This window comes from Mus musculus, chromosome 9 (genome assembly GCF_000001635.26).
Source record: "Mus musculus strain C57BL/6J chromosome 9, GRCm38.p6 C57BL/6J".
Classification (NCBI taxonomy): domain Eukaryota; kingdom Metazoa; phylum Chordata; class Mammalia; order Rodentia; family Muridae; genus Mus; species Mus musculus.
The window spans coordinates 102,716,099-102,739,272 of NC_000075.6; the positions used below are offsets into that span (position 1 = coordinate 102,716,099).

General features: G+C 51.8%; 1 protein-coding gene across 4 annotated transcripts; it reads left to right on the top strand.

Moving 5' to 3' along the window:
* Nucleotides 1–992: 992 nt before the first annotated feature.
* Amotl2 (angiomotin-like 2) lies at nt 993–17,320 on the top strand. 4 transcript variants are annotated; one of them, XM_006511772.3, is made up of 10 exons: nt 993–1,344; nt 3,983–4,778; nt 7,471–7,765; nt 8,589–8,733; nt 9,005–9,097; nt 12,219–12,514; nt 13,170–13,480; nt 13,870–14,078; nt 14,695–14,871; nt 15,550–17,320. In XM_006511772.3, exons 1-10 carry the CDS (start codon nt 1,338–1,340, stop codon nt 15,606–15,608), a joined length of 2,388 nt encoding a protein of 795 aa, XP_006511835.1. In that variant the 5' UTR covers nt 993–1,337; the 3' UTR covers nt 15,609–17,320. The 4 variants fall into 4 exon arrangements, with proteins under 4 accessions (XP_006511835.1, NP_062738.2, XP_006511834.2 ...); NM_019764.2 differs by lacking the exon at nt 993–1,344 and adding an exon at nt 1,706–1,804 and having other exon boundaries at nt 15,550–17,319; XM_006511771.3 differs by lacking the exon at nt 993–1,344 and adding an exon at nt 2,295–2,432.
* The last annotated feature ends 5,854 nt before the right edge of the window (nt 17,321–23,174 follow it).

Consider the following 23,174-nt stretch of genomic DNA (forward strand, 5'->3'; position numbering starts at 1 on the left):
GTAGCCTTTAGCTTGGCACATTTGTTATTTTCTCATCTGTGTCAGACACAAACAGAATCTAAAATGCAATATTTGGATTTCAAGTAAAACATATACACATTTTTTTGTTTTCTTTTTAGGCTTTTTGTTTTATCTTATATGTATGAATGCTTTGCTTGCATGTACGGTCAAACACCATGTAGGTGCCTCGTACCAGCATAATTTAGAATTGCCTATCAGATCCTCTGGAACTGGAGTTACAGATGGCTGTGAACCACCAGGTAGGTGCTGGGAATCGAAGGCACATCCTCTGTAAAGGCAGCAAGGGGGGTTAACTCCTGAGAACCCCTCCCTTTTAAAGGAAAGCTTTATACAAAAATAACCACATCCCTGACTATTGAGTTTGAAAGGTTTCTTGTCCTTGGTCCCCTCCAGCAAACTTAGGAATTGAGAACGCCGAGGGAAGGAGGGGGTTGGGCCCGGCAGTCCCGCAGCAGAAATTGGTCCTGATTCGAGGTGGATGGGACTGAGGAATGCACGCTCTAACCAGAAAGAGGGTGGGGGGGGCGGGGAGGGGAGGGAGTCAGAGCAGCTAAGCTGGAGGAGTCTCCTGGGGAAGTAGAAGGGTCCAAATGACAAAGGAGTCGATTCCACACCAAAAGCCAGAGAAGCGGAAGACAAAGAGGGTTGGCTAGGTGTAGACGAGGTGGAAAAGACACTGAAACTCGGGACAGGTAGGTGGAAGCAGAGACTCTCTGCCTTGTCAGGTTACGGAGACCGGATTTTGAAGACCAAGAAAAGGGACCTGGCTTCATTGGCTACTCTCTGTGTGACCCTAGGCAAGTTGTTTAGACTCTCTGAACCTTGGTTTCTTATTTATTACAGACATGATAAGAGCACCGTCGGAGGGTTACTGGAGTCGGATGGCCGAGTAAAAAGCAAGTGGTGACCCGCCGCGTGCTTGGCTTAAAGATGAGCGGAGTTAGGGAGGAGTTGGACCGAATGCCCAGTGAGTGGTTGATTCATTTAGTTAGGTAGTGGGTTAAATCCACCAGATTTTCAACCCAGATTCACACACTTCCTGTAGAGGCAGGATTAAAAGAGCTGGCCAAGGTGTTTGTAAACAATAAAAGTGCAATTCAAAGTTTGCCGCTGGGGGGTGAAATAGTAGGAGTTAGGAAAGAGGCTGGGCAGCGGCGGGCCGAAACATCGTTTCGTCTGCAACACTGTCAAGGCTGGGCGGATGTGAACTGCTGTGCAGTCCTCCCGCCATTTCCAAAACGCCACAGACCCTTCTTACAGCCACCATAGGGGCGTGAGAGGCTGATCCCTGGAGTCGTCCCTCGGTGCCTGTAGGAATGGAGGGTGAGAACCCGGTGCGGGCAGTGGTGGGGCGATCTTGGGACGAGTTGGTTAAGACACTCCCAACAGCTAGGACACAAAGCAGGGTGGCAGGGAATGAATGCCGCACGGCCGCCAGAGCCCAGAGTGGCAAGGGGACAAGGCTGAGGCCAGCCCAGCGGCCAGCCGCAGCGCCGCCTCCCGGGAGGAAGGCGGGGGCTGGCCCGGGGAGCGGAGGGAGGCGGAGAGCGGAGGAGGGCGGCGCGCTGAGAGGTTATTTGTGGTTCGCTTTGATCCCGAGGGGGAACCTGAAACTCTCACATTCCTGGCATAGCAGCCGCCTCCAGCGCGGGCTGACCTAGAGGCTGCGCACTGGGGCGCGAGCAAGCAGATCATCGGCGCCACCGACTAGTGCGCACCTCCGTTGCTGACTGTACCTAAGCCGAACCGGGTCTGCGTGCGCCGGCAGCCGCGGGCCGCAGCGGTAAGCAAGGTGCCGGGCACTCCGGGCAGTGCGCGAGGCCGGCGGGGACGCTTCCCAGCAGCAGCGGGACACCGCGATCAGTCCGACCCTTTCTGGAGATCGGAGCTGGGGTGGACGAGCCTCCCCGGGAGCGGGAGGGGAGACTGTGAACCCTTTCGAGGATCGATCCTGGGTGTCTAGCCTAGACTGCTCGCGCTTTTGTGGGGGTGAGGACACCATTCTCCGACCCACTGGGGCTGGAGGAAGGACAGAGGATCAGTGTTTGGGAGTGTGCGTCTCGCGTGCGGGGCAAGTGAAAAGCTGCGGTAGGCATATCTCGCTGAATTATGAGGTTACCGTGGCTGCTTTGTCTGGATTGGGGATACAGGTGGCTTTTACCCTCAGCTAGCTCAAGAATTCCTCTTTGTCTTCCTTGGAAAATCCTCTGCGGAGCCACGAACTGGCTCTCACTTAGAAAGAATGCAGCCTGCTGTCCAGTCCGGTGACGTCAGCGCTGAAGTATTTGGAAAACAAAGAGGGTTAGGGAGAGAGGCGTACCCGCGATGCTTAAAGACCTCTCGCGGTTGCGGGTTTTGCTCGCCCGGGGCGCTCGGGCAGCCACCGGTGCTAGTGGTCTGCCTCGGTAGAGGTGAGTAACGCCGGGACCCTGGACTGGCCTGGTTGACTTGGAGACTAGCGTTGGTTCCTTTTGCTGGAGTGAGCCCAGGCCAAGGCCAGAGACCCGTGTTTGCTTAGAAAGGTGGCTGGTTTTCCGAGTGCAGCGCTCCAGTGCAGCCCAGGTACAGCGCCCGTGTAAGGAAGTTGATTTTCAGTAAGTGCTCTTATATAAGTATTTGAAAGAAAGATTGTGCATCTAGGGGATTCGATTGGGACGTTTGTGCGATGAAAGGCCTCGGAAATGTTCGGTGCTCCGAGAGCCTGGCTCATAGTCGGCGCGCCTGGAATCTGCCGGGAAGGCTCAGCATTCCTTCTAGCCGCTCCCGGATCCTTAGCGCGAGTCAGCCCAGACAGTGATTAACTTAGGAAATACCGCGTAGAAAAAGCCGCGTGTGAGCAGACTCTTCAAGTCTTACACATTGCAGGGTGCAGTTGGGGGGGGGGGGGAGGATTAGTTGCTGGCTTGGGTATCGTCAGGGCTCATTACCTTTCTCCAGCTCTGCCAACATACCATTCCCAAACTGAGGTAGGACAGGGGGCTAGCATTAGTATGGCACAGAAAGGGGCCACCACCCCCTTCCTTTGTCTCCCCCCTCGCCTCATTACCCCATCAACTGGCATAGGTAGTTGTTACTAATATCAACAGAGATGCAGAGGGATCATCCCCTGTGTGCCTCTAGCATACACGTAGGGAGGGGTTTTTCTAAGTAGCAAATGTGTGTGCCAAGAAAAGAGGTTGGTGGTCATGGAAAATGTTTCCCTGGCTCAGTTACTGCAAGCTCCCCTCTGCCTCCTCACCAATTTCCATGGGGCTTCTTGTGCTGCTCACCTTGCAGAGTGGCTGCTAAGGTCATCTGTGACAGGGAGACTCAGATTTATTTTATCAGCAGCCTTTGAGCCCAGGGTCTGGCTCACGCGTCTTTATTCTAAAGAATCAATGGAATTATTTGCTTAGGGCTTCTTTCTGCTGGGCTACATTCTTTCTTTACCGCCTGCCAGTAAACTGGGAACCCTATTGCTAAGTGGTTGAATTTGATGGACGCCTGTCCTACAGTTTGCCCATGAGATTGTTTGGGGTAATGGCTGACTGCCGGGGACTGTGATATGAGATAGCCTTCTGGTTTTCTGTTGTATATCTGTAAGATCAGCTAAATCTCCATAAATGTTACAATGATAAGCATTTGCCAAGGATTTATAGCATACCAGGCGCTCAGCTTCTTACATTTCAACTCCAAGAGACACACTGTGTGTGTGTGTGTGTGTGTGTGTGTGTGTGTGTGTACATATATATGTATGTATATACATATATGCATATATATATTTATATTAATGGCAAACTAAGGATCAGAAGCTCAGTAACTAAACTTAATCAATAGATGGCCATATTAGCACTTGCATCTGGGCCTGTGTAAAACCACCCACCTACCCACCCAGCCTCCTCCTTCATCCAGAGTGTTCCTGCAAGTGCCCCTCCCTCCTTTGTTTGTGCTTCCTTTGACTGCTATTCTTTCTGTCTCTTAGGTGCTCTGAGACCAGGTGCCTGCTGGCCATTGTCTAGGCAGGTGTGTGCAAGCCAGAGAAGCATGAGGACACTGGAAGACTCCTCAGGGACAGTCCTGCACCGTCTCATCCAAGAGCAGCTGCGCTACGGCAACCTGACAGAGACTCGCACTCTGCTGGCTATCCAGCAGCAGGCCCTGCGGGGTGGGGCTGGAGCTGGGGGCACGGGGAGCCCCCAGGCTTCCTTGGAGATCGGAGCACCCGAGGACAGTCAGGTGCTGCAGCAAGCCACCAGGCAGGAGCCCCAGGGCCAGGAGCATCAGGGTGGAGAGACCCACCTGGCAGAGAACAGGCTGTACCGGCTGTGCCCACAGCCCAGCAAAGGAGAAGAGTTGCCCACCTATGAGGAGGCCAAAGCCCATTCGCAGTACTACGCAGCGCAGCAGGCAGGGTCCCGGCCGCATGTTGGGGACCGGGATCCTAGAGGAGGGGTGTCCGGAGGCGGCCGGCGACAGGATGAAGCTCTTCGAGAGCTGAGGCATGGCCATGTGCGCTCCTTGAGTGAACGGCTTCTGCAACTGTCCCTGGAAAGAAACGGTGCTCGGGTCCCCAGCCACATGAGCTCTTCCCACAGCTTCCCTCAGCTGGCCCGCAGCCAGCAGGGCCCCCAACCCCGAGGGCCCCCAGCTGAGGGCCCAGAGCCCCGCGGGCCACCACCTCAGTACCCACACGCTGTAATGGCTCAGGAGACTGCGGCTGTCACTGACCCAAGATACCGACCCCGAAGCAGCCCACACTTCCAGCATGCCGAAGTCAGGTAACCCCAGATTTCTTTCTAGTTCGGTCTCCCAGGAGGAGGAGAACCCCAAGATCATATATATCGTGGATCTCAACTGTCATGATCCCAATCCCAGGGCACCCCCACCAGTTCCTAGGGCTGTCTGATCTAGATCTACCCTCTCCTGTCTTGAGAAGGGAGAGCTGGGGGGGCTGGAGGGTAAGGGGATTTAGCTGATCCAGTCATGGTAGCATGCCTGTAATGTTTAGGTGAGGCAGGAGGATCACACCACCAGCCTGGACAACGTAGCAAGACTGTCTAAAACAAAAAGAAACTGACATCATTGCTTTAACTCAAAATATACATAGCATTGTCTATAGCATTCAAATAAGGAGGGCTCCCAGGGATGTGAATGGGGTTCAAAGGTGAGCATTTCTTTTTTTCTAAGAAAGAACTAACTAAAGACAATAGGAATCCTTACCAAACTTCTCCCGAGTTAAGTAGGCCAAAGGTGGAACTTATTGAAGGTTTTTAAGAGAAGGTGGACATTTTTTGTTGTTGGCTCATCATTGGGAGGTGTTGCTATTGAGGCTGAAAGAACTAGGTGGCTCGCTGGGCCACTTCTGTATAGTTACTGTCTGCCAGTTAATTACTTACTAGCTTTTCCCTTGTGCTTATGGGCCTAGATGAGTGAGTGAGTGAGTGAGTGAGTGAGCTGCTTTGGGGGGAAAGGGGGGGCTCAGGATGCTGTTGGACCAGAGTAGTGACTTGGCTTGACTTCCTGTGAAGTGAACTCTCGGGGAGTGTGTGTGTGTGAACTCTCGGGGAGTGTGTGTGTGTGTGTGTGTGTGTGTGTGTGTGTGTATTGGAGGGCATGATATGATTGGCTCTTAAGAGATCAATACTAGCCTTAGAGAATGGGTCATTGGAGCTAGGCTGGGAGCCCAGTTAGTATAAGCAGGAAGCCAGATCATTGCAGGAGTCCATGTTCCTAGAAATGAGGGGCTGCCTTAGTCATCTTTATTGGCCCCTGTGCCTTTTCCAGAGAAACAGGCACCATTGCTGTACCTCCTTTGGGGTGGGGTGAGGTGGGCTCCAAGGAACCTGGCTGGGGACCCTCTGGGTTCAAAGTCAGTCACCCTTGCTGAATCCTTATTTGGTCCCTCCATTTCCCACCAATTCGGTTTTCTTCACTCTGGAAGAGAATAGCCGCCTTGGGCCTAGTAGGGGAGCCAGGGGAGCGGGGATGTGTGGGGGTGTGGGGGGGGTGGAGCCTCGTGGGTTTACTCTAGCCTCCACTCCCCCAGACCCCCACCTCACCTCCCTTTTCAGGGCCGGTCAGGAAGAGTTTCTTCTTTTGGACCAGCCCTATTGAACCCTGCCAGGAAAAGATAATATCCAGGCAAGGAAGTGGGCTGTTTTGCAGGAGAACAAAAAGATAGGGAGGAGGGCGGTGGGAAATGGAAGAACCAGGAGCAAGTGTGAACGGAAAGGAGTCGTCGCCATTCTTCCCTGGAGCTCTCGATCATTCTCGAAGAATGTCAGTTGTGTCTGCCTGGCCTGTGGTAGGGAGGAGGGGGACAACAGTTATCTGAGGCAACCCTAAGAGTGACCACACTTGGCAGCAAGGGGGAGTTTAGTCAGTCTAGTGGCAGCCCTCTTCTCTGCACTCCCTGGAGCCTATAGGAGGAAAAAGGATGGGCAGGCTTTAGGGACTGAGTCAGGGGCTCAAAGAACAGGGGAGCGAGCCATAGGCTAGAGGGGTGATTTTGGACACTGGGGATGGCAGAGGGGGCATGAGAGATCCAGAAGTGAAATCCAAACTTCCAAGAGGCTTCTAGAACATTCTGAGTACAACTGAGAAGGCACTTGTGACACTTGGGGGTCACAAGGCCCCCAGAAAGAGCCTCTGGCTACCTGGGCCTAACTGTTCTCTAAACATTAGAGTGTAAGGATGTGTTACACTCATGGCCAAGGGCCGAAAGAACACAGTCCTGAACTCTGCTATGGAGCTAATCCAGGGGTTGCCCCTTAACTGAGGTGATCACCAACAGAGATGGAAGCTAGACAGTCATGGGTGAACCTGCTGTTACCAGCCATTTGGTCAAGCCTGGCTTCTGTGGCTGGAGACCCTTGTGATTTCGCCGACACAGGTGCCACTTGGCAGCTACAGCACTGGTCTGCTGAAGGCCTAGCAGCTGGAGCTGAAATCTGTTCCCCCTGGCATCTGATTCCCTGCTCTAACCTTAGCTGGGGTCTTGGAAAAGAATTTCGGTAGTTGTGGGTAGCAAGACCCTTGAAACAAAGAGGAGAAAAAACTCAGGTGAGCCGTTTTAGCTGACATGGCTTACCTGCTAGAATCCACTAGTAAGTGCCCTTCCTGGGGCCTGGGGACTCTGTGTGGCTTCCATCCCAAAAGATCCTTCTATCAATTCAAAAGGTCATGAGCGCGTCTTTAAAGGTAATATTTAAGCTGTATTTGCTTAGGACGACCCAGGTTGCTTGAACAGAATGAGCATCTGGATACAGCGCCACCGCCACCCTACCCCACACCCATCCTGCTCTCTGACTCTTGAGTCTTAGGCACATACCTTGTGGCACAGGCCCTCCCTCTGGTGGCTGCCTAACACTGGGGAGGCTCAGTCACTGGCAGTAATAGTCAGAGTGCGCGTGCACACGTGCGTGCTGTGTGTCTCGGGGCTCTGAGCTTTATTCACCTCTTCTTTCCCAGGATCCTGCAGGCCCAGGTACCACCGGTGTTCCTCCAGCAGCAGCAGTACCAGTACCTGCCACAGCCCCAGGAGCACTCTCCACCCCTCCACCCGGCAGCTCTGGGCCATGGACCCCCAAGCTCCTTTGGTCCACCTGCAGTGGAGGGACCACCCAGTGCCCAGGCCACCTTGGGCAGTGCCCACCTGGCCCAGATGGAGACTGTACTGAGGGAGAATGCCAGGCTGCAGAGGGACAATGAGCGATTGCAGAGAGAGCTGGAGAGCACTTCAGAGAAGGCTGGCCGCATAGAAAAGGTGGGGACTCCAAGGACACTCAGAGCGGTGGCCGGTGCAGAGGGAGGCAGAGGGGCAGGAAAGCCTATCAGGCTACCTTTTGCACCATATTCTCCTACACACACCCCCAGACACACACACACACACACACACACACACACACACACATCCCAAGCTGACTCCAGACAGCTGAGGACCGACCAAGAGGCCTGCCCTAATGCATGAGCAGTTGCTGGCCAGTAGTGGTTAGAAAGGACTCATTCACTAGCTCCCTGCACACTTGTACCCTCACCCTGCACAGCCCCTCCTGTGGACACCTCCCACAGAGAGCCCTTTGTGCACCCACACAACAGCCAGTCTGTTCCAGGCCAACACTGGCCAAAGAGAAAGCCCCTCCTCTCAGGGAAAAGAAAAAGCAACGCATTGGCAAAGCAAGCCAGCTAGGAGCACGTGGAAGACCTGTGGCTTCCAAGTGGGAGGGGCAGCCACATGCTCTGGGCAGAGGCAGCTCAGGCTGGGGTCTGGCACCCCCACTTCCTCGGTGAAGCCTGGCCAATTGTGTACTAAGGTTCAACTTTAGCAATAGCCTCAGGCTTTCCACTTGCTGTCTATCTACAGTGTTCTGGATAGGCTGAGCCACCTAGGTGCTCTCATCCCTGGTCCTTTGTAAACACTAGGCATGGGGCATGCTGGAGGTAGCCCCCTTGTAGAGCAGCTAGCCCAGTGTCTAGGCAGCAGTCTGGTCTACCTAAGAGGCTGCAGTCCTGTGGCAATCTCAGTAAAGTCACTGGCCTCCCTCCCTAGGACCCTTCCTGAAGTTGAATTAATTATCTGTCTCTTACAGCTGGAAAATGAAATCCAGCGGCTCTCTGAGGCCCACGAGAGCCTGATGAGGACCTCTTCCAAGCGTGAGGCCCTGGAGAAGACCATGAGGAACAAGATGGACGGTGAGATGAGACGGTTGCAGGACTTCAACCGAGACCTTAGAGGTAAGGACCAGGCACGAGGGTTGGGGTGTTGGGAGGACATCATCTGTCAGACTTTGGGGGCTCTGTTTTCAGGGGGAAATTTAGAATCTGTTCTGAGCTATAGAGGCCTACATTAGCCCCCATCGTTGGGCCCTGAGCTGAGCTGGGACTTCCTTATAATCCCATCTCCCCAGTTTAGAGGGTGCAAGCCTACAGTTAGGACCCGAGGGTAAAGCCCAGGCTGATAGCATCCCTCTATATTTAAAACATCTTTTCTCCTTATTTGAAACAGAGAGATTGGAATCGGCAAACCGCCACCTGGCAAGCAAGACCCAGGAAGCCCAGGCGGGCAGTCAGGACATGGTGGCGAAACTGCTTGCCCAGAGTGAGTAGGGGACCAGCTGAGAAACCTGGGTGGGTGTAAAGGCAATGAGGCACAATGACGTGGCCCCACTACCCCTGCCACTCCCTTCCCCTTCAGGTTTAACCCACCCTCACTACCCCCACCCCCCTTGCAGAGTGGTACAGATTCACTGAATGGCTGCTCTGGGAAGGGGTGATTTCCAAAGATGAATAGGGACTAGGGAGCCTTAACTGGCTGAGCCACACACTATGGACTCTCAGTCTCTCCTGTAGGGAGGCCATGACAGCCCTGGCAATAGATAAATGGAGGATGATGAGGGTTCTTTGGAGTTTTCCTAGGAATGACAGACAACAGAAAGGCTGGGGACATGGGAAGCTGCAGGGGATGGTCCACATGGTGAAACTTCCTGGGACAGCCACAGATGGGTTTAGTCAACAGCTACAGTCTGAAGGAGGCATTCAGAAAGTTTCTCTTTAAAACAGGGAGGTCCAGGCATCCTGGAAGCTTTATAGACTAATCAATTTGTTCCTTCATTAGTGGAGCCAGGCTAAGCACCTGGCCAGCGCTGGGCTGAATGTGAGAATCCATCCAGAGGATGACAGGGAGGTGAGATGAGCTTAAGGCAGGAGCAGGTACCCACAAGTTCAAGGGAAAAAGTGTTCCTGAGCCATGTTCCTGGTGATTAGGAAGCCCCTGGTGACCCTGGGAAATCTGGGAACAGCAGAAGTATGGAGGCAGTGGAGGAGGTCTCAGACACTGAGGGGAAATGACAGGCTTGTAGGTAAGAGGTATTTAGGAGGAATATGTATGAGGGTACTTTGTTAGGGGTGTCTAAAGAGGGAAAGACTCCAGAGAGAGGGGGTTTCTGAATGCTAACCGCCCCACCCCCTTCCTTCGGGGACTTAGAGTGCTTGCTAATAAATAAGCCTTTGGCAGGGAATGGGCTCAGATTGGGTAAGACCTGTGCTATCCACTACTACCTTTCAAAATGAGGTGGTTAAAGGTCTCTGGAACGGAGGTGAAGGGGAAAGAGGTGTGTCGCCTAGGGGTTTGCCCTTGGGAGTCTGTAGAAGCACCTACTGCTGTGGGAAGAGAGATTAGGGGTGCTTTGGTGGGAGGGGTGGGTTTTGGAGCCCGGCTCTGACGGAGAAAGGAAGTCTTAAGGAGGGTTTCTGGAAGCTTGCAGAGGGGGAGGGGGGCAGAAGCAGCCGGGAGGCGTTTCCTCTCCCCGGGGAGCAAGCTAGCGCCAGGCTGTTCTTGGCTTCTTGCTGGAGCCATTAATCTCGCAGCCGCGGGTGACCTGGATGCCTGGCATACCAGAGCTGCTGGGCTGTTCCGCTCCCAGCCCGTCCCCCCCTCCGTTCCCTCCCCTGTGCGCCTGACAGTGGCGCCCTTCGGCCCCGGCGGCGCCCAGCCTGGCTTTGGGAGGAGAGAGTATGAATACAAAGGGAGGCTAGGACCTGAATGTGGAGAGCTTGCTAAGATAGGCTCAGCCTCCCACCCTCAACCAAGGTATCTTAGAGATTGTACAAGGCATCTGGAAACAAAAAACACTGGATCCACAGCTGGAGGAACTAAGAAACCCCCCTAGCATTAGAAGGCTGTTTTGCTTTGTTTGTTTTGTTTTTCTATATAATCGCCATTTCTAAAGGGCTGAGGTTGACACTTTTTTCTGGAGGGTACAGAATTCCTCCCCATAACTGGCTTTCCCCAACAGCAGCCCCCATCTCTGCCTGAATTGTCTGATATGGGCCTTCAGGAGCTGACTCTGAGGCCTGACAACTGGTCCTGCCTGCTTTTGGACAGGTGTTGCCTTGGCCTGGCACAGGCTACAGAAGCATCTACCTCCTAGTACTGCTAGGTCTGGAGTGAGGCCTGGACATTCAGACACAGGCTGTAGTGCTAGTGGGTGAGAGAGGATGCTGTTTACGGGTCTGAACCTGGCTTCTTCCCTCCACTCCACTCACCAAAGGCAAGCCAGCAGAGTATGACCAAGTCATGTGTAAAGCATCATGGAACAGCCCCGTCTTTTCCCTCCACACCAAAGAGTGAGGCAAGCTAGGCCGATTGTAGCCTTCAGAAGGGCAAAGGAGATAGCCTAGATTGCCCCTTAGTGCCCCTTAATGCTGTTCAACGAGTTGGTGAAGGGAGGCCTCTGCATACTAGGGCCGTGTCCTAGCCACACATAGCCCAAAGAAAGTTAACATTTCTTCTGTCTTTCCAGCCACATTTTGAGAGTTCGGTAGCTGAGTGTAACCTTGGTAGTTACTGTTTTGGATAATGTAGAGCCATCCACTGTAGCAGAAAAATCTCACCAATATAGTTTTGTTCCAAACCCTGTTCCCTACGAACTCTCTAGAGAAATAAGCAGCCATTCTTGGTCGACTAGCCCAAGACTCCCAAAGGGCGAACATCCAGGTTCTTTCTTGCCTTGGCCAGGCTAAATGGAGAGGTTCCTCTAATGTGCAAAGTGCTCGGCAATTGCTGGAATCTTAGACACAAGTCTTTGGACCAGCATCCTTTTCAGTGTGATGCATGGTTTGAATTCTCTTATGATGTTGCATGTGGGCCCCCAGACCATGCAACAAAAGGGTCGGTGAACAGGAGAGGCTACCGTCCGCAGACTGTACTTAAGAGTTCATTTCGGCAAGCCTATAGGGAGAAGGACTGTGAGCAAAGCCTTATAGCCGGAGCCTCCCAGTCAGCCATTTGGTTCCTATGTTTCTTCCTCTATAAATCAGGAGCCTCAAATTCCTCCTGGGGGATCAAGTGTGATAAGGTTAAAAGTGCACGTCCTGCTTGCACAACGAATGACCTTGTCACAGTACCCTCCCTAATCTATAACAGGTTGGCACAGTGTCTGCCTGAGCAGTCTAGTTATCATGAAGCTTAAGGAAAATATGTTTTGGTAATGGTCATGTCTGGCACAGTTCAAGCAGCTGAAAGGCCACTTTGGTTTATTTGTTTGTTCCAGCAAGGGTCATGGGGGTCAGGCTCTGCCGTTTACTCTTACCTTAGTCTGCATCTCGCCGAAGTGCAATATGTAACTCGCAGACGCGTCGAGGGGGAGAAGCAGTTGTCACAAGTAGGCAAAGGTGGCCGCCATCACTGACCCTTTCCTCTTTAATGTCTCCTCGGACAGGCTATGAGCAGCAACAGGAACAGGAGAAGCTGGAGCGGGAGATGGCACTGCTGCGTGGTGCCATCGAGGACCAGCGGCGACATGCTGAACTGCTGGAGCAGGCTCTGGGCAATGCACAAAGCCGTGCCGCCCGGGCTGAAGAGGAGCTACGCAAAAAGCAGGCCTATGTGGAGAAGGTGGAGCGGCTGCAGCAGGCACTGGGGCAGTTGCAGGCTGCCTGTGAAAAGCGAGAGCAGTTGGAGCTGCGTCTGCGCACGCGCCTGGAGCAGGAACTCAAAGCCTTGCGTGCACAGCAGGTAAGCCCAGAAGACCTGTGCAGCTGGCAGTACCGGGCACAATTCAAAGAGTCCCTCCCTGCTCTCTAGTCTTTGTCCTCTTTGAAAGATGATTGCTTCATGTTCCCCTTGGCGCTGCTTGGTCCCTCTCAGGTGCTTTGTATAGCAAAGGCTCTGCCTCGAGCCCTACTGTGGCTAATAACAGAAATTTGGTACCTTAGTACCAGTCAGTAATAATGTTCGTGCAGAAGGCTTGACCACTCTAATCCATCTTCCCAAAAATAGGAAGGAAGATGTCTGAGTCTGTGCTTGGACATAAACATCTCTTGTGTTTACCAACCAAATAGAGTTCTGTCTCTACACACAACTTTACCCTGTCATAGAAGGGGGGCCAAGACTTTGTCCCAATGTGATTGCCACTCAAACCCAATTCCCACTTCAGAGAATTGCTTTTTAGTCGTATGTGTCCCTAGTCTCCTGACCACCAGAATTAAGGAGAGGATGTGAGGAGTTTTGCTATTCCCTATATCTCTGGGTGGAAGTAGGAAGGGCTGTCTGTATGTGCTGTCCATGACTGAACAGAGGGATGCATGTGAGAGACTTCATGTGAGCCTGAGGAACAAAGTCCCCCTCGTGCCAGCCTTTACCCTTGACCATGCTATTCCTTGCTCTACAGAGGCAGACAGGCACCCTCGCAGGTGGTGGCGGCAGCCATGGTGGGTCCGCCGAGCTCAGTGCCCTGCGGCTGTCTGAACAGCTGCGGGAGAAGGAGGAACAGATCCTGGCTCTAGAGGCGGACATGACCAAGTGGGAACAGAAGTATTTGGAAGAACGGGCTATGAGGCAGTTCGCCATGGACGCGGCTGCCACTGCGGCTGCCCAGCGCGATACCACTCTCATCCGGCACTCCCCCCAGCCCTCGCCCAGCAGCAGTTTCAACGAGGGCCTGCTGCCAGGCAACCACAGGCACCAGGAGATGGAGAGCAGGTACCACAGGGTCAGGCAGGGGTATCTGCGGTCAGGGGTGGAACGGTGCTACCCAGTCTCTTCCCAGTGTCCTTTGTCCCTGGTAAATAGGCCCCACCCATAGCAGCTCTGTATGTTTGACATTCCAGAAATTATAGACAATTGTTTCCCTGAGTGAATCCCTGGTATTCGCAGGCTGGAGGTGGGTGGGTACCTCCTAAGCTCTGGCCACTTCTCCTTCTCTGTAAGAGATCTTCATCTGAGTCTTGCAATAATAGGTGGGCTTCCAAGGCCAAGAGGTCCTGCCTGCCCCAGGGAGAGATGTCTGGGTTTCTTTGCAACTTCTGTGAGGTGGGTGGGCTGGAGGAGCTGAGCCTGTGGGTCTGACAGTGTGACCTCCTCCCTGACAGATTGAAGGTGCTCCATGCTCAGATCCTAGAGAAGGATGCGGTGATCAAGGTCCTTCAGCAGCGCTCCAGGAAAGACCCTGGCAAGGCCACCCAGGGCACCCTACGGCCTGCCAAGTCGGTGCCGTCCATCTTCGCGGCTGCAGTGGGAACTCAGGGCTGGCAAGGGCTCGTATCCAGTGAGCGGCAAACTGATGCACGGCCAGCGGGAGGTATGAGGAGGCTTGGTGTGGGAGGGAAAGGGGTAGGAATTTTGGAATGCATATTACCAGACTCTCAGAATACACGCCCACTGAGACCAGGGCTTCCTGACCCCCTCTTCTAAGGGATCGGGTTTAGCCTTTGGCTCCCGTGACTGCAACCTACATGGGTCCTGCTAGTAGAGTGGATGGATGCTGGATACAGATAGATCTAGGCAAGGGTGTTCCTGAGCAAATACTAAGAAATCCTAGATTCCAGCTACAAAGAAGGGCCACAGAACATTGATGCCTATCCTGACCCCATTTATTCCTATTTTAAAAGAGGAGTCTTGCTGGGCGTGGTGGCGCACGCCTTTAATCCCAGCACTCGGGAGGCAGAGGCAGGCGGATTTCTGAGTTCGAGCCCAGCCTGGTCTACAAAGTGAGTTCCAGTACAGCCAGGGCTATACAGAAAAACCCTGTCTCGAAAAAAAACAAAAAAACAAAAAAAAAGAGGAGTCTTTTCATTCTATTAGACAGCTTGCAAATTAAGAACTACCCAGTCCACCAAGTTTGCTTGGGGTGTCCTCCATTGGGACCGTGTCTCCTACATCAAGCTGTACCCATCAGTGTCCATTCTTTCTTACAGACCGGGTCCCAGCAGAGGAGCCTCCGGCCACAGCTCCTCTCCCTGCCCACACCAAACATGGCAGCAGAGACGGGAGCACCCAGACGGATGGCCCTGCAGACAACACCTCTGCCTGCTTGGCCTCAGAACCCGATGGCCTCCTGGGGTGCAACAGTAGCCAGAGGACACCCTCTCTGGGTAAGCACCCCACTTGGTTAGATGAGGGTTGGGAACATGGTAGAGGTGCAAACTGGAACGCATGGGCCCTGTTTTCCCCACGTTTCCGCAAACTCATCCACTGTGGAAAGCCCCACCGTAGCGAACTGAGGGTTGTTGGAAGTTGTCTCAATGGGAGGCAGGGCCATCGAGCCATTTCAGAAAGAAGGCAACGCAACAGGAAGCACTCTAACTCCTCCAGAGTTGCCCTCACATCCTCCTGTCAGTCCAGGAGCTTGACAAGTGAACTCAATGGTGATCTTGGGTTGGGAAGCTATTTGGAAGAGCCCAGAAAGGAGGAACTAAGCCTTTTCTCTTTCTACTCTTGTTTCACATTTGCCCTTGCATAGCTGCCTGTGTGTGCCCCATGATCTCAGAAAAACCACAGGCATGACAGGAACGCTACAGCCTGCTTCTAACCCTGGGAGCACCCTTCCACTGATCATTCAAGCTAGTTCAGAGTCTAAACACAGGCATGGGCTTCCTCGGCAGAGGGGAGGGGGCACAGCCTTGTGCTTAGTTGATCAAGGGAAGAGGAACCTAAGGGCTGAGGCAGCTTAGGGGAGGGGGTCTTGTTTAAAAAAGACCCTGTGTTGGGAGCTGAGGAGAACAAGTGGATAGTACTGACAGCATACACTTGTCTTCTTGTTTTTTCTCCAGACTCTATAGCTGCAACCAGAGTCCAGGATCTGTCAGACATGGTAGAAATACTGATCTGAAGGAAGGAGGCAGTGCCTTGGGGACCCCGAAGCCTGGCTCCCTCCTGGCATTCCGGCAGTTGTCTTCAAATGCTGTGCCTCACATCCTCCGACCAGTGATGCCTTGGTGCATGGGGCTCAGAGAGGAGCACCCCAGGGGAGCTAGCTAGAAAAGCCTGCACCCCCTAGAAGACTGCTTTTTGGCCTATATTTCTCCTATGACAATGAGGAAGGAAAAGCCAGACATCACCTGCAGCCGGAGGCCTGTTGCTGGGGCAGAAAGGAGCTGAGCCCCCTCCGTCCTGCCTGAAGGAAACAGCGGATTCTGACGCCCAAGAATGGCTGGGCACCAGCCGAGCGGTCTGCAGGGATCGTTAGGCCAGCTATGGTGTTCTGTGGCTAAGCATGGCTCCAGCCAACACTATCTGCTCTTCAGTCCCTGACTGACTTCCTCAGATCACTAAGACTTGAATCCTTGGGAGGTGGGGGACGATGGGAGTGTGAGTCTTTCGGGAGCCACCAGCATGTCCCCTTGGAGTAGGTTAGAGGTCACTTGAGAGGCCCCGCAGAGCAGTGTGTTTTGTATATAATTCTTTTTCCTTGGGAACAGAAGACTAAGCGTGCCGGTTCAGAGTCTCCTCCAGGGCTGTGCTGCCTGCCCCTGCTGCCACAGTTCTTGAAACATGTGACAGGTCTACCAGATGTTCCTCTGCCTGCAGTTCCTGGCTGTGGATTTTGATACTGGTTGGCTTTCCTCTGCTTTTTAAATCCCTGTGTTTCGTGCCCATGGGATTCTTATCACCAGCCTTTGTGAATGGCTCCACAGCTCCTATCCCTGGGACATCCTGTCAGTTTGGTTATAAACTGAGCCAGATGTGATGAGCCACCACAAGCGGACATCTGTCATGCCCAGCACCAGGTTCTCTTTGAAGAAACTGGAGAAGTTGTTCTCATAAATGTATTCGTTCCCACCAGCAGGGACTGGGAGAGGGAGCTATGTTGTTAAAACGAATCAGTGAACTTAAAGAAAAGTCCTCATTATGGTGCCCCCACCACAGAATGGCACCCTTAGAGGCTGGCTCCTCAAGTTTTGGTGCCCCAGCCCTGAAGCAGGGCCAGCTACTTGGAATTAGGTGAACTACCCCCACGTGGCAGACCACCAGCAGCAGTGACTTTGACTTCTGGTCTTAAAGCAACCCCCATTCAGCTCAAAAAGCGATTGGTGGATTTCAGATCTTTTGTGTTTTTCTCCTCTGGTTGTTTTGTTTGTTTTTCTTTCACTGTTTGAAGTTCTGTCTGTTGTTTGTTCCATTCCCATAGTTCTCTCTGCATTTCCTTTTTAAACATTTGCATTTGCTGGGCAATTGCGTATTTTTTTAATTCCCTTTCCCCTATGTAAAGCTGAGAAATACATCTGGTTCATGTACGTTGTTTACAAAGATAAAAGTTTTTAAAAAAAAAGGAGGGGGAAAAGAAGGCAAAAAAATATTGTGAAAGGAAAAAAAAAACAACTTAATATATTTTGGATTAATATTTGGTATTTCTTTTAAAGTATTTTTTTTGTGCTGTGAACGTTTTCTGCCAAAGACCATGACGTGTGTCTGTGTGTTTAAGTTATCATGAATATTTAAAGTGTAAACATGGCTGTTTTGTTACGCCACTCTGTACCAGGATTGCTGCTGCATTCCGCCAGGTATGACAGTATTTTAATAAAAAAAGAGCTTATAAGGAGATGTCTGTCTGTCTGTCTATTGGTTGAGACACAACCTAGGTTTGAGCCTCTAAGTTGCCCTCAAACCAGAAATTCTCCCACCTCAGCCTCCTTTCCTACGGTGGATTTACAGGTGTGTGCCACCACCCCCAGCTACCAGACTGGTCATCTGCAAGGATGAAGAAAAAGAGTGTGAAGATTTTGAGGGGTCACCCAGGTCTACTCCCTCCAAGGTCACGTGACACGTCCAACTAGAGATTGTGTAAAGTGTTATTAAGAACAGTTTAAACGACATGGCTGCCCCTGCCACCACACTCAGCCTATGGTGACACAGAGATCATCTGAGGGTAACCAGTTTTGATCTTGGCTGCTGTACAGTAGGCATAAGTCTGACACATTACCCCCTCTACCCTCTCATTCAGTGCACACAGCCCTGTTAAAGGATGCACGTACCATGTGGACCCTCCCACTGGGTCCATGCACAGTAGGTCAGAGAGTGTGATAAAGTCTTGGGCACCTGTCTTTAGCCTTCTGTTGTAATACCATCACCACCCTTCCCAAAGTTCACAAAGTATATTTCTCCAACTCAAAAAGAAAAAGGAAAAACTACCCATTAATCTTGGCACTGAATCCAGTCAGAACGCAAGTGGGCGGGCGTAAGGATGACCAGGAGACAGCAGACCACCAGATGGGCCATGAAGCCCATGACAGCAAAGTTAACCTGTGACCAACCATGGGTGAAGTCACATAGGGACTCAGCAGCCACGTTGAGGAATGTCCAAGCTGGAGTTCCAAAGAGGGTGTCTTTTGGCCAACCTCCCTTGTCATAGGAATGGAATTCAACAGGTGGGTAGAATTCAGAACACACAAAGACTTCACCAGCAATCCTGCAAGTGACTATGGACTTTGCTGTCTGCCTTCTGTGTGACTTAGTCTATAGACAGTCACCTTTATATTTCCTGTAGACCAAAAGAAGGAAGAAATGAATCCCGATGTGCCCAGAAAACCTCCACGTACGTGTGTGTACATCTGCACATGTGTCCCCCAGAGGAAATGTAGGGGCAGCAATATTTTCTGCTTTCTACTCCTCCATGACCCCATGGGCTCCCTTGTGAGTTTTCTCGGGGAAGAAACTAAACAGGTTATTCAGCGCTCTGCAATCCTCCCTTACTGAGCCAGGAAACAGAAACTGCAGCTGGTGGAGTTGGAGAGGCCCTGAGAAGAAAGGTATTTGCCTCAGGTGTCTGGACACCTGCAAAGGGGTGGGGCCTGGGCTAGAACCTGGGTGCTCTGCTAGGCCCTTTGGAAACCAAGTTGGTCAGAGGGGACAACCTAATCTGAGCCCCAACCTTCCTGTCTTGTCCCCCTGTCTAGGATGACTAAATAGGGGGAGCTGTGGGGCTCTGGGGCTGGGGGTGGGGGTGATGAAGCAAACCGATCCAGGCACTGCATATGAGCTACTAGCCTGGCTTCTCTCCTCTCTCTCACCTTCTGGTTAATTATTAACTCTCTCTTGGCATGAGCATGTGCCAGGCTCAAAGAGCTTGCTAACAATGTGCCAGAAGAGTGACTGTAAACAGATAGAAACCCACAGAAAACCAAAGTCTCTCCATGGGTCCCCAGGAACCCCAGCTGGACAGGAAACTTGTTTTCAGGGCTTCCACCTTGTCCCTTAGCCCAAGTGAAGATCTAACGGACACCCAGTGTCTTCTGAGACCTTGCTGGGTGAGCAAGTCTGCTGGAGGAAGTCCAGAGACCTCACAGCAGCAATGCCTTTTTGGACCGACTATATCTGGGTCTAACCCCATGCAGAGTACCACAGCAACTAAGTGTTCAGTATCCATTGGAAATGGGAAGACTTCATGCACCATGAAATCCCCCTTTGGACGTGCATACTTCCTTCACATCTTATATCACAGAATTTACCTTAAGCCAGAGTGGTCAAGCATGGGTCAGCTGATCTGCTTTCCACATGGCCTGTTAGTCCCCAGGATGACTTCTTGAACTTTCTGTAGCTGACAGGATTCCTCCCTACATCCTAGAGCCAGCAAATCTGGAGCCCACTTCCACCAGGCTGCAAAGGTCACTGTCTGCTCTAAGTTGGAGCCCTCTACCGCTAGAGCCTCCCATCATGAATCCTAAGCCTGCTATGGGGCATAAGTTCTTCCCAAAGTATTGGGTCTACAGAGAGTCGCCTTTAAAAAAAAAAAAACTGAATCTTATTTAATTGAATTTCTAAGAAAAATGATGCCAAAGGTTGAATCTGATTTTTGTTAAGGGACATGTTCATTATTGACTTCACATTAACTCTACTTAGGGGCACCGGGCATCGTGCCTGCCCAAAGAGATGATGTTTTAGGAAACGTCCGTGGCTGGGGCTTACCTCTGTGTCTTCTAGGTGGGGCTTGGAACTGGAGATGGAGTAAGTGGAGGTCTATGGCACTATCAATGTAGAAGCCTGGACAGATTGGCCAACCTAGCAAGACCTGAATCTACTTCTGACCTATGTCTTGGAACTCCTTTGTGCCACAAAGCAAACCTCTAGTCTCCAGCAGCAGGATGGAGCCCATGTGACATTGTTGAGGGGACGTGATTCTCCTCTACTCCAGCAGTCTACCAGTTTTGAATTTAGAGCAAGGCCAGTGTCATAATCTGTCCTCAGATAGGTGTCTTTTGCAAGCCCAAATGCTCCAACCTAAGGACACATTCCAGGTATATTAGGCAACCTTGTGATCATTTCCCTGTCTGGACTGACCCTTCCTGAGTCTTTCTGGCCCATGACAATGACATTTCTAGCTGAGGGAGGGAGGCCCCTGTCCAGACCCTCCTCTGTAACTTCTGCTTGTTTAACACAGTGTACTGTGGCAATCCTCTCAACAGATTGCATCAGCAGCAGCCATGCAAGCTTCTCCGTGGTACAGCAGCAGCTGTAAAGCCACTGCCAAAGCTGGCCCTGAGAACTATGGAGACCTTTATTTGTGTGTGTGTGTGTGTGTGTGTGTGTGTGTGTGTGTGTGTGTGTGTGTATACAGGTACACATGCCCTTGTGAAGAGGCCAGAGGAGGATATTGTGTCTCCTGCTTTACCAATGTTTCATCCCCTTGAGACAGGGTATCTCACGGAACCTGGTGCTAAGCTGTCAGCGAGCTGTCGGAGGAAACCGTCGGCAAGCTCTATCTATCCTCCTGTCTCTGCACCCCACAGGACTGAGGTTACAGGCTTGCTATGGTCACGCCCATGGAGTCTAGGAATCCAAACTCAAAATCTCACATCTGCACAGCACAAGAGCCTTCCTTCCTAAGGTGTGGGCTCTCTGTTTTTGTGTGGCTGACTTCGCTTCCCTCCATCCTATGTTTCTAAAGTGGCTATGGTGTCTCTTCCTTTCTTCCTTTCACCATTCACTGACTCATTCATTCATTCATTCATTCAATAACAGATGTTTACTGAGGCAGACCAGTCAATGTAAAGCGAATTCTGTTTCTGAACACTTTTATGTCCCAACTGTCTATATGCTCGTTGTATGCTCTCCCTAAGCCAAGCTCAGAAGTGCTTTCTGAATGAGTAGTCTAAACAGGAACCGTCACACATCTGTTTCTCTGGCTCCAGCTTTGATCAGGCATCAGACCCCTCCACACCTCCAGCATCGAAATAATACTTGGTGGGTTCGGCTCCAAGCATCTCACGTGTCATTTCTGTGTCTAGGATGCTTTCCCCATGGATAGCATCTCCCACTAGCAGCATCTATTGTTTTCTTCCTCCCTTCTTTCATGGTCCCACAGGAGCAGAAGACAGAAAAGAGCTGCATTCCCGGGCTGAGGGACCTCTTGTCAGGAGGGACATTCTTTAGGGCTCTGCTTGGTTGAGAAGGAGCCTCAGGTGAGATGACACAACAGTGCAGAGGCATGCTCCCTGTTTGCACAGTCACGTGTGGCCCTGAGCAAGATCCAGACTATAGTCCCTGGGGATCTTTTGACCAGAAGTCTCAAGCCCCTCCCCATTCACCAGACCCCCTGTCATTCCCTTGAGGTGAGAGGATGACAGGGACTTTGTGGGTGAAGTCCTCCAGGTTAGAGGAGGAGAAGCTGAGCCCCAGGGCCTGGGCTGAGCCATAAGGAGTGCATGAACAGGCAGCTGTGGGTGTGTGAGCCCAGAACTGGCCACACAGGATGGCTGGCCCCTGAGTCAAGCCTAGGCACTGACAGCCATGTGAGCCTATGCCAGCACAGCCGTGGGAACAGCAGGTCCCTCCACCCCTAAGGAAGCTGCTCTTGCCTGGAGCCATTCCTGCCTGGCTCTGCCAGCCCTGGGATCCCTTTAGATGCATGCCAGAAGTGGGGTGGGTACAAAGGCTCTTTCTCAGGTTTATCTTCTGGTACTAAGGCCCCAAATTCAGATTAAGATAAAGGCATCAATATGTCAGGCACATGGGCTCCCGAGATCATCCTGTAGTCTTCTGGTGACAAGCTCCTTGCCCTGCCTCCCTGGAGACAGAACCTCTGAAATCAAGGTTCAGGGAGGAGGATGGGTTGCTTCTGGGGCTAGCCTCGAATTAGCTATTTTGCCAAGGGAGTAACCTTGACCTTTTGACCTTCTCACCTCCACCTCTGAAATGCTGGAACTATAGGCATATACCATGACGCTCCTTTGGGGACATTCAGGGTTGAACCCCAGACTTCGTACACATACATATTCTTCTTAAAGCAAATCTGATGGGTGTGTGTTGTATATATGGGTACCACATTTGTGCATTGCCCATAGAGGGCAGATTAAGAGGTCAGCTCGTAGATATGGAGACAGCTGTGAGTTTCCATGTGGTTGCCTGCAACCAAAACAGTATCCTCTGCAAGAGAAGCCATGCCCTGTATGACAGACATCTCTCTGGCCCTCACACGCATGTTCTTATGAACTTGCATCTACATCTACAACAGACATACAAATGAGTCCCGAAACTACAGACTCATCTGTGCTCTGAGCAAAGGCCAGCCTCTTTGGTGAGTGGCAAGAGTGCGGATGAGATGAAGTCCACGTGTCTGTCCAAGTCGCATCCCCAACACAGCTCTGAAGGAGCAGGCAGCAAGCGAGCCTATCCCCTCCCTCTCTACCAGCTGCAGAGAGCACAACACCAAGCAGGGTCAGGTTAGACAGGAATAACCTCAGAACTCCTGGGTCCTGACTCAACAGCAGAAGCAGACAGCCATACGCATTCTTGACAAGTAGGTCACCCTGGCCAGCCCACATGCTGGGACCTAAGATCTACTGGAAAAGATTTGGGAAAAACCCAGGTGTTGCAGACAGCCCAGAGTTTGGTTGGTTGGTGTCTGGTGCACTGGTACTGGGAAACATGTTTCACAACACCACTGGGTATTGTCACTGGGCCCAGAAAGCAGCTGAGGAGGGGCTGCAGTATGGAGGAGCAAGAAAACCCAACCTAGCTGTGTACTTCCTGAGCCCATCTGCCTGTTGGGTGCTGTGCTGGGTGTTCTGCTGGGACACAGCCCTATAACTTGACTTTTCTTGCTTCCCTTTGACAGACGTGGAGACTGAGGCTACATGATAGCAATAAATTCCTCGGGGCTGGGGCTTCTTAAACTTTTCACACACATATACAATAAATAAATAAATGAAAATTTTAAAAGTTAATAATAGGGAGACAGGTTCCCTGAGTCCCTCTAATAAATTGGATGACTAATCTGAATTCTGGGGCCTGACTGGAGGGGCCAGTGGGAAAATATATGAAGATCCCTTAGCATGACATTTGGGATAGAGCAAATGTCCTTGGAGACATTGTCATTATTACTATTTTACTATTTTTTTCTATCATTATTCTAGAAGAAAGTCTAGTAGACTCTCTTGCAGCTACATTCTATTACTAACTT

What these genes read in the sequence shown, in the direction of transcription:
- Amotl2 (XM_006511772.3), top strand. An exon ending in GGCGAAACTGCTTGCCCAGA is followed by an intron (nt 9,098 to 12,218) that starts GTGAGTAGGGGA and finishes CTCCTCGGACAG; the next exon opens with GCTATGAGCAGCAACAGGAA. An exon ending in CCAGAGGACACCCTCTCTGG is followed by an intron (nt 14,872 to 15,549) that starts GTAAGCACCCCA and finishes TTTTTTCTCCAG; the next exon opens with ACTCTATAGCTGCAACCAGA.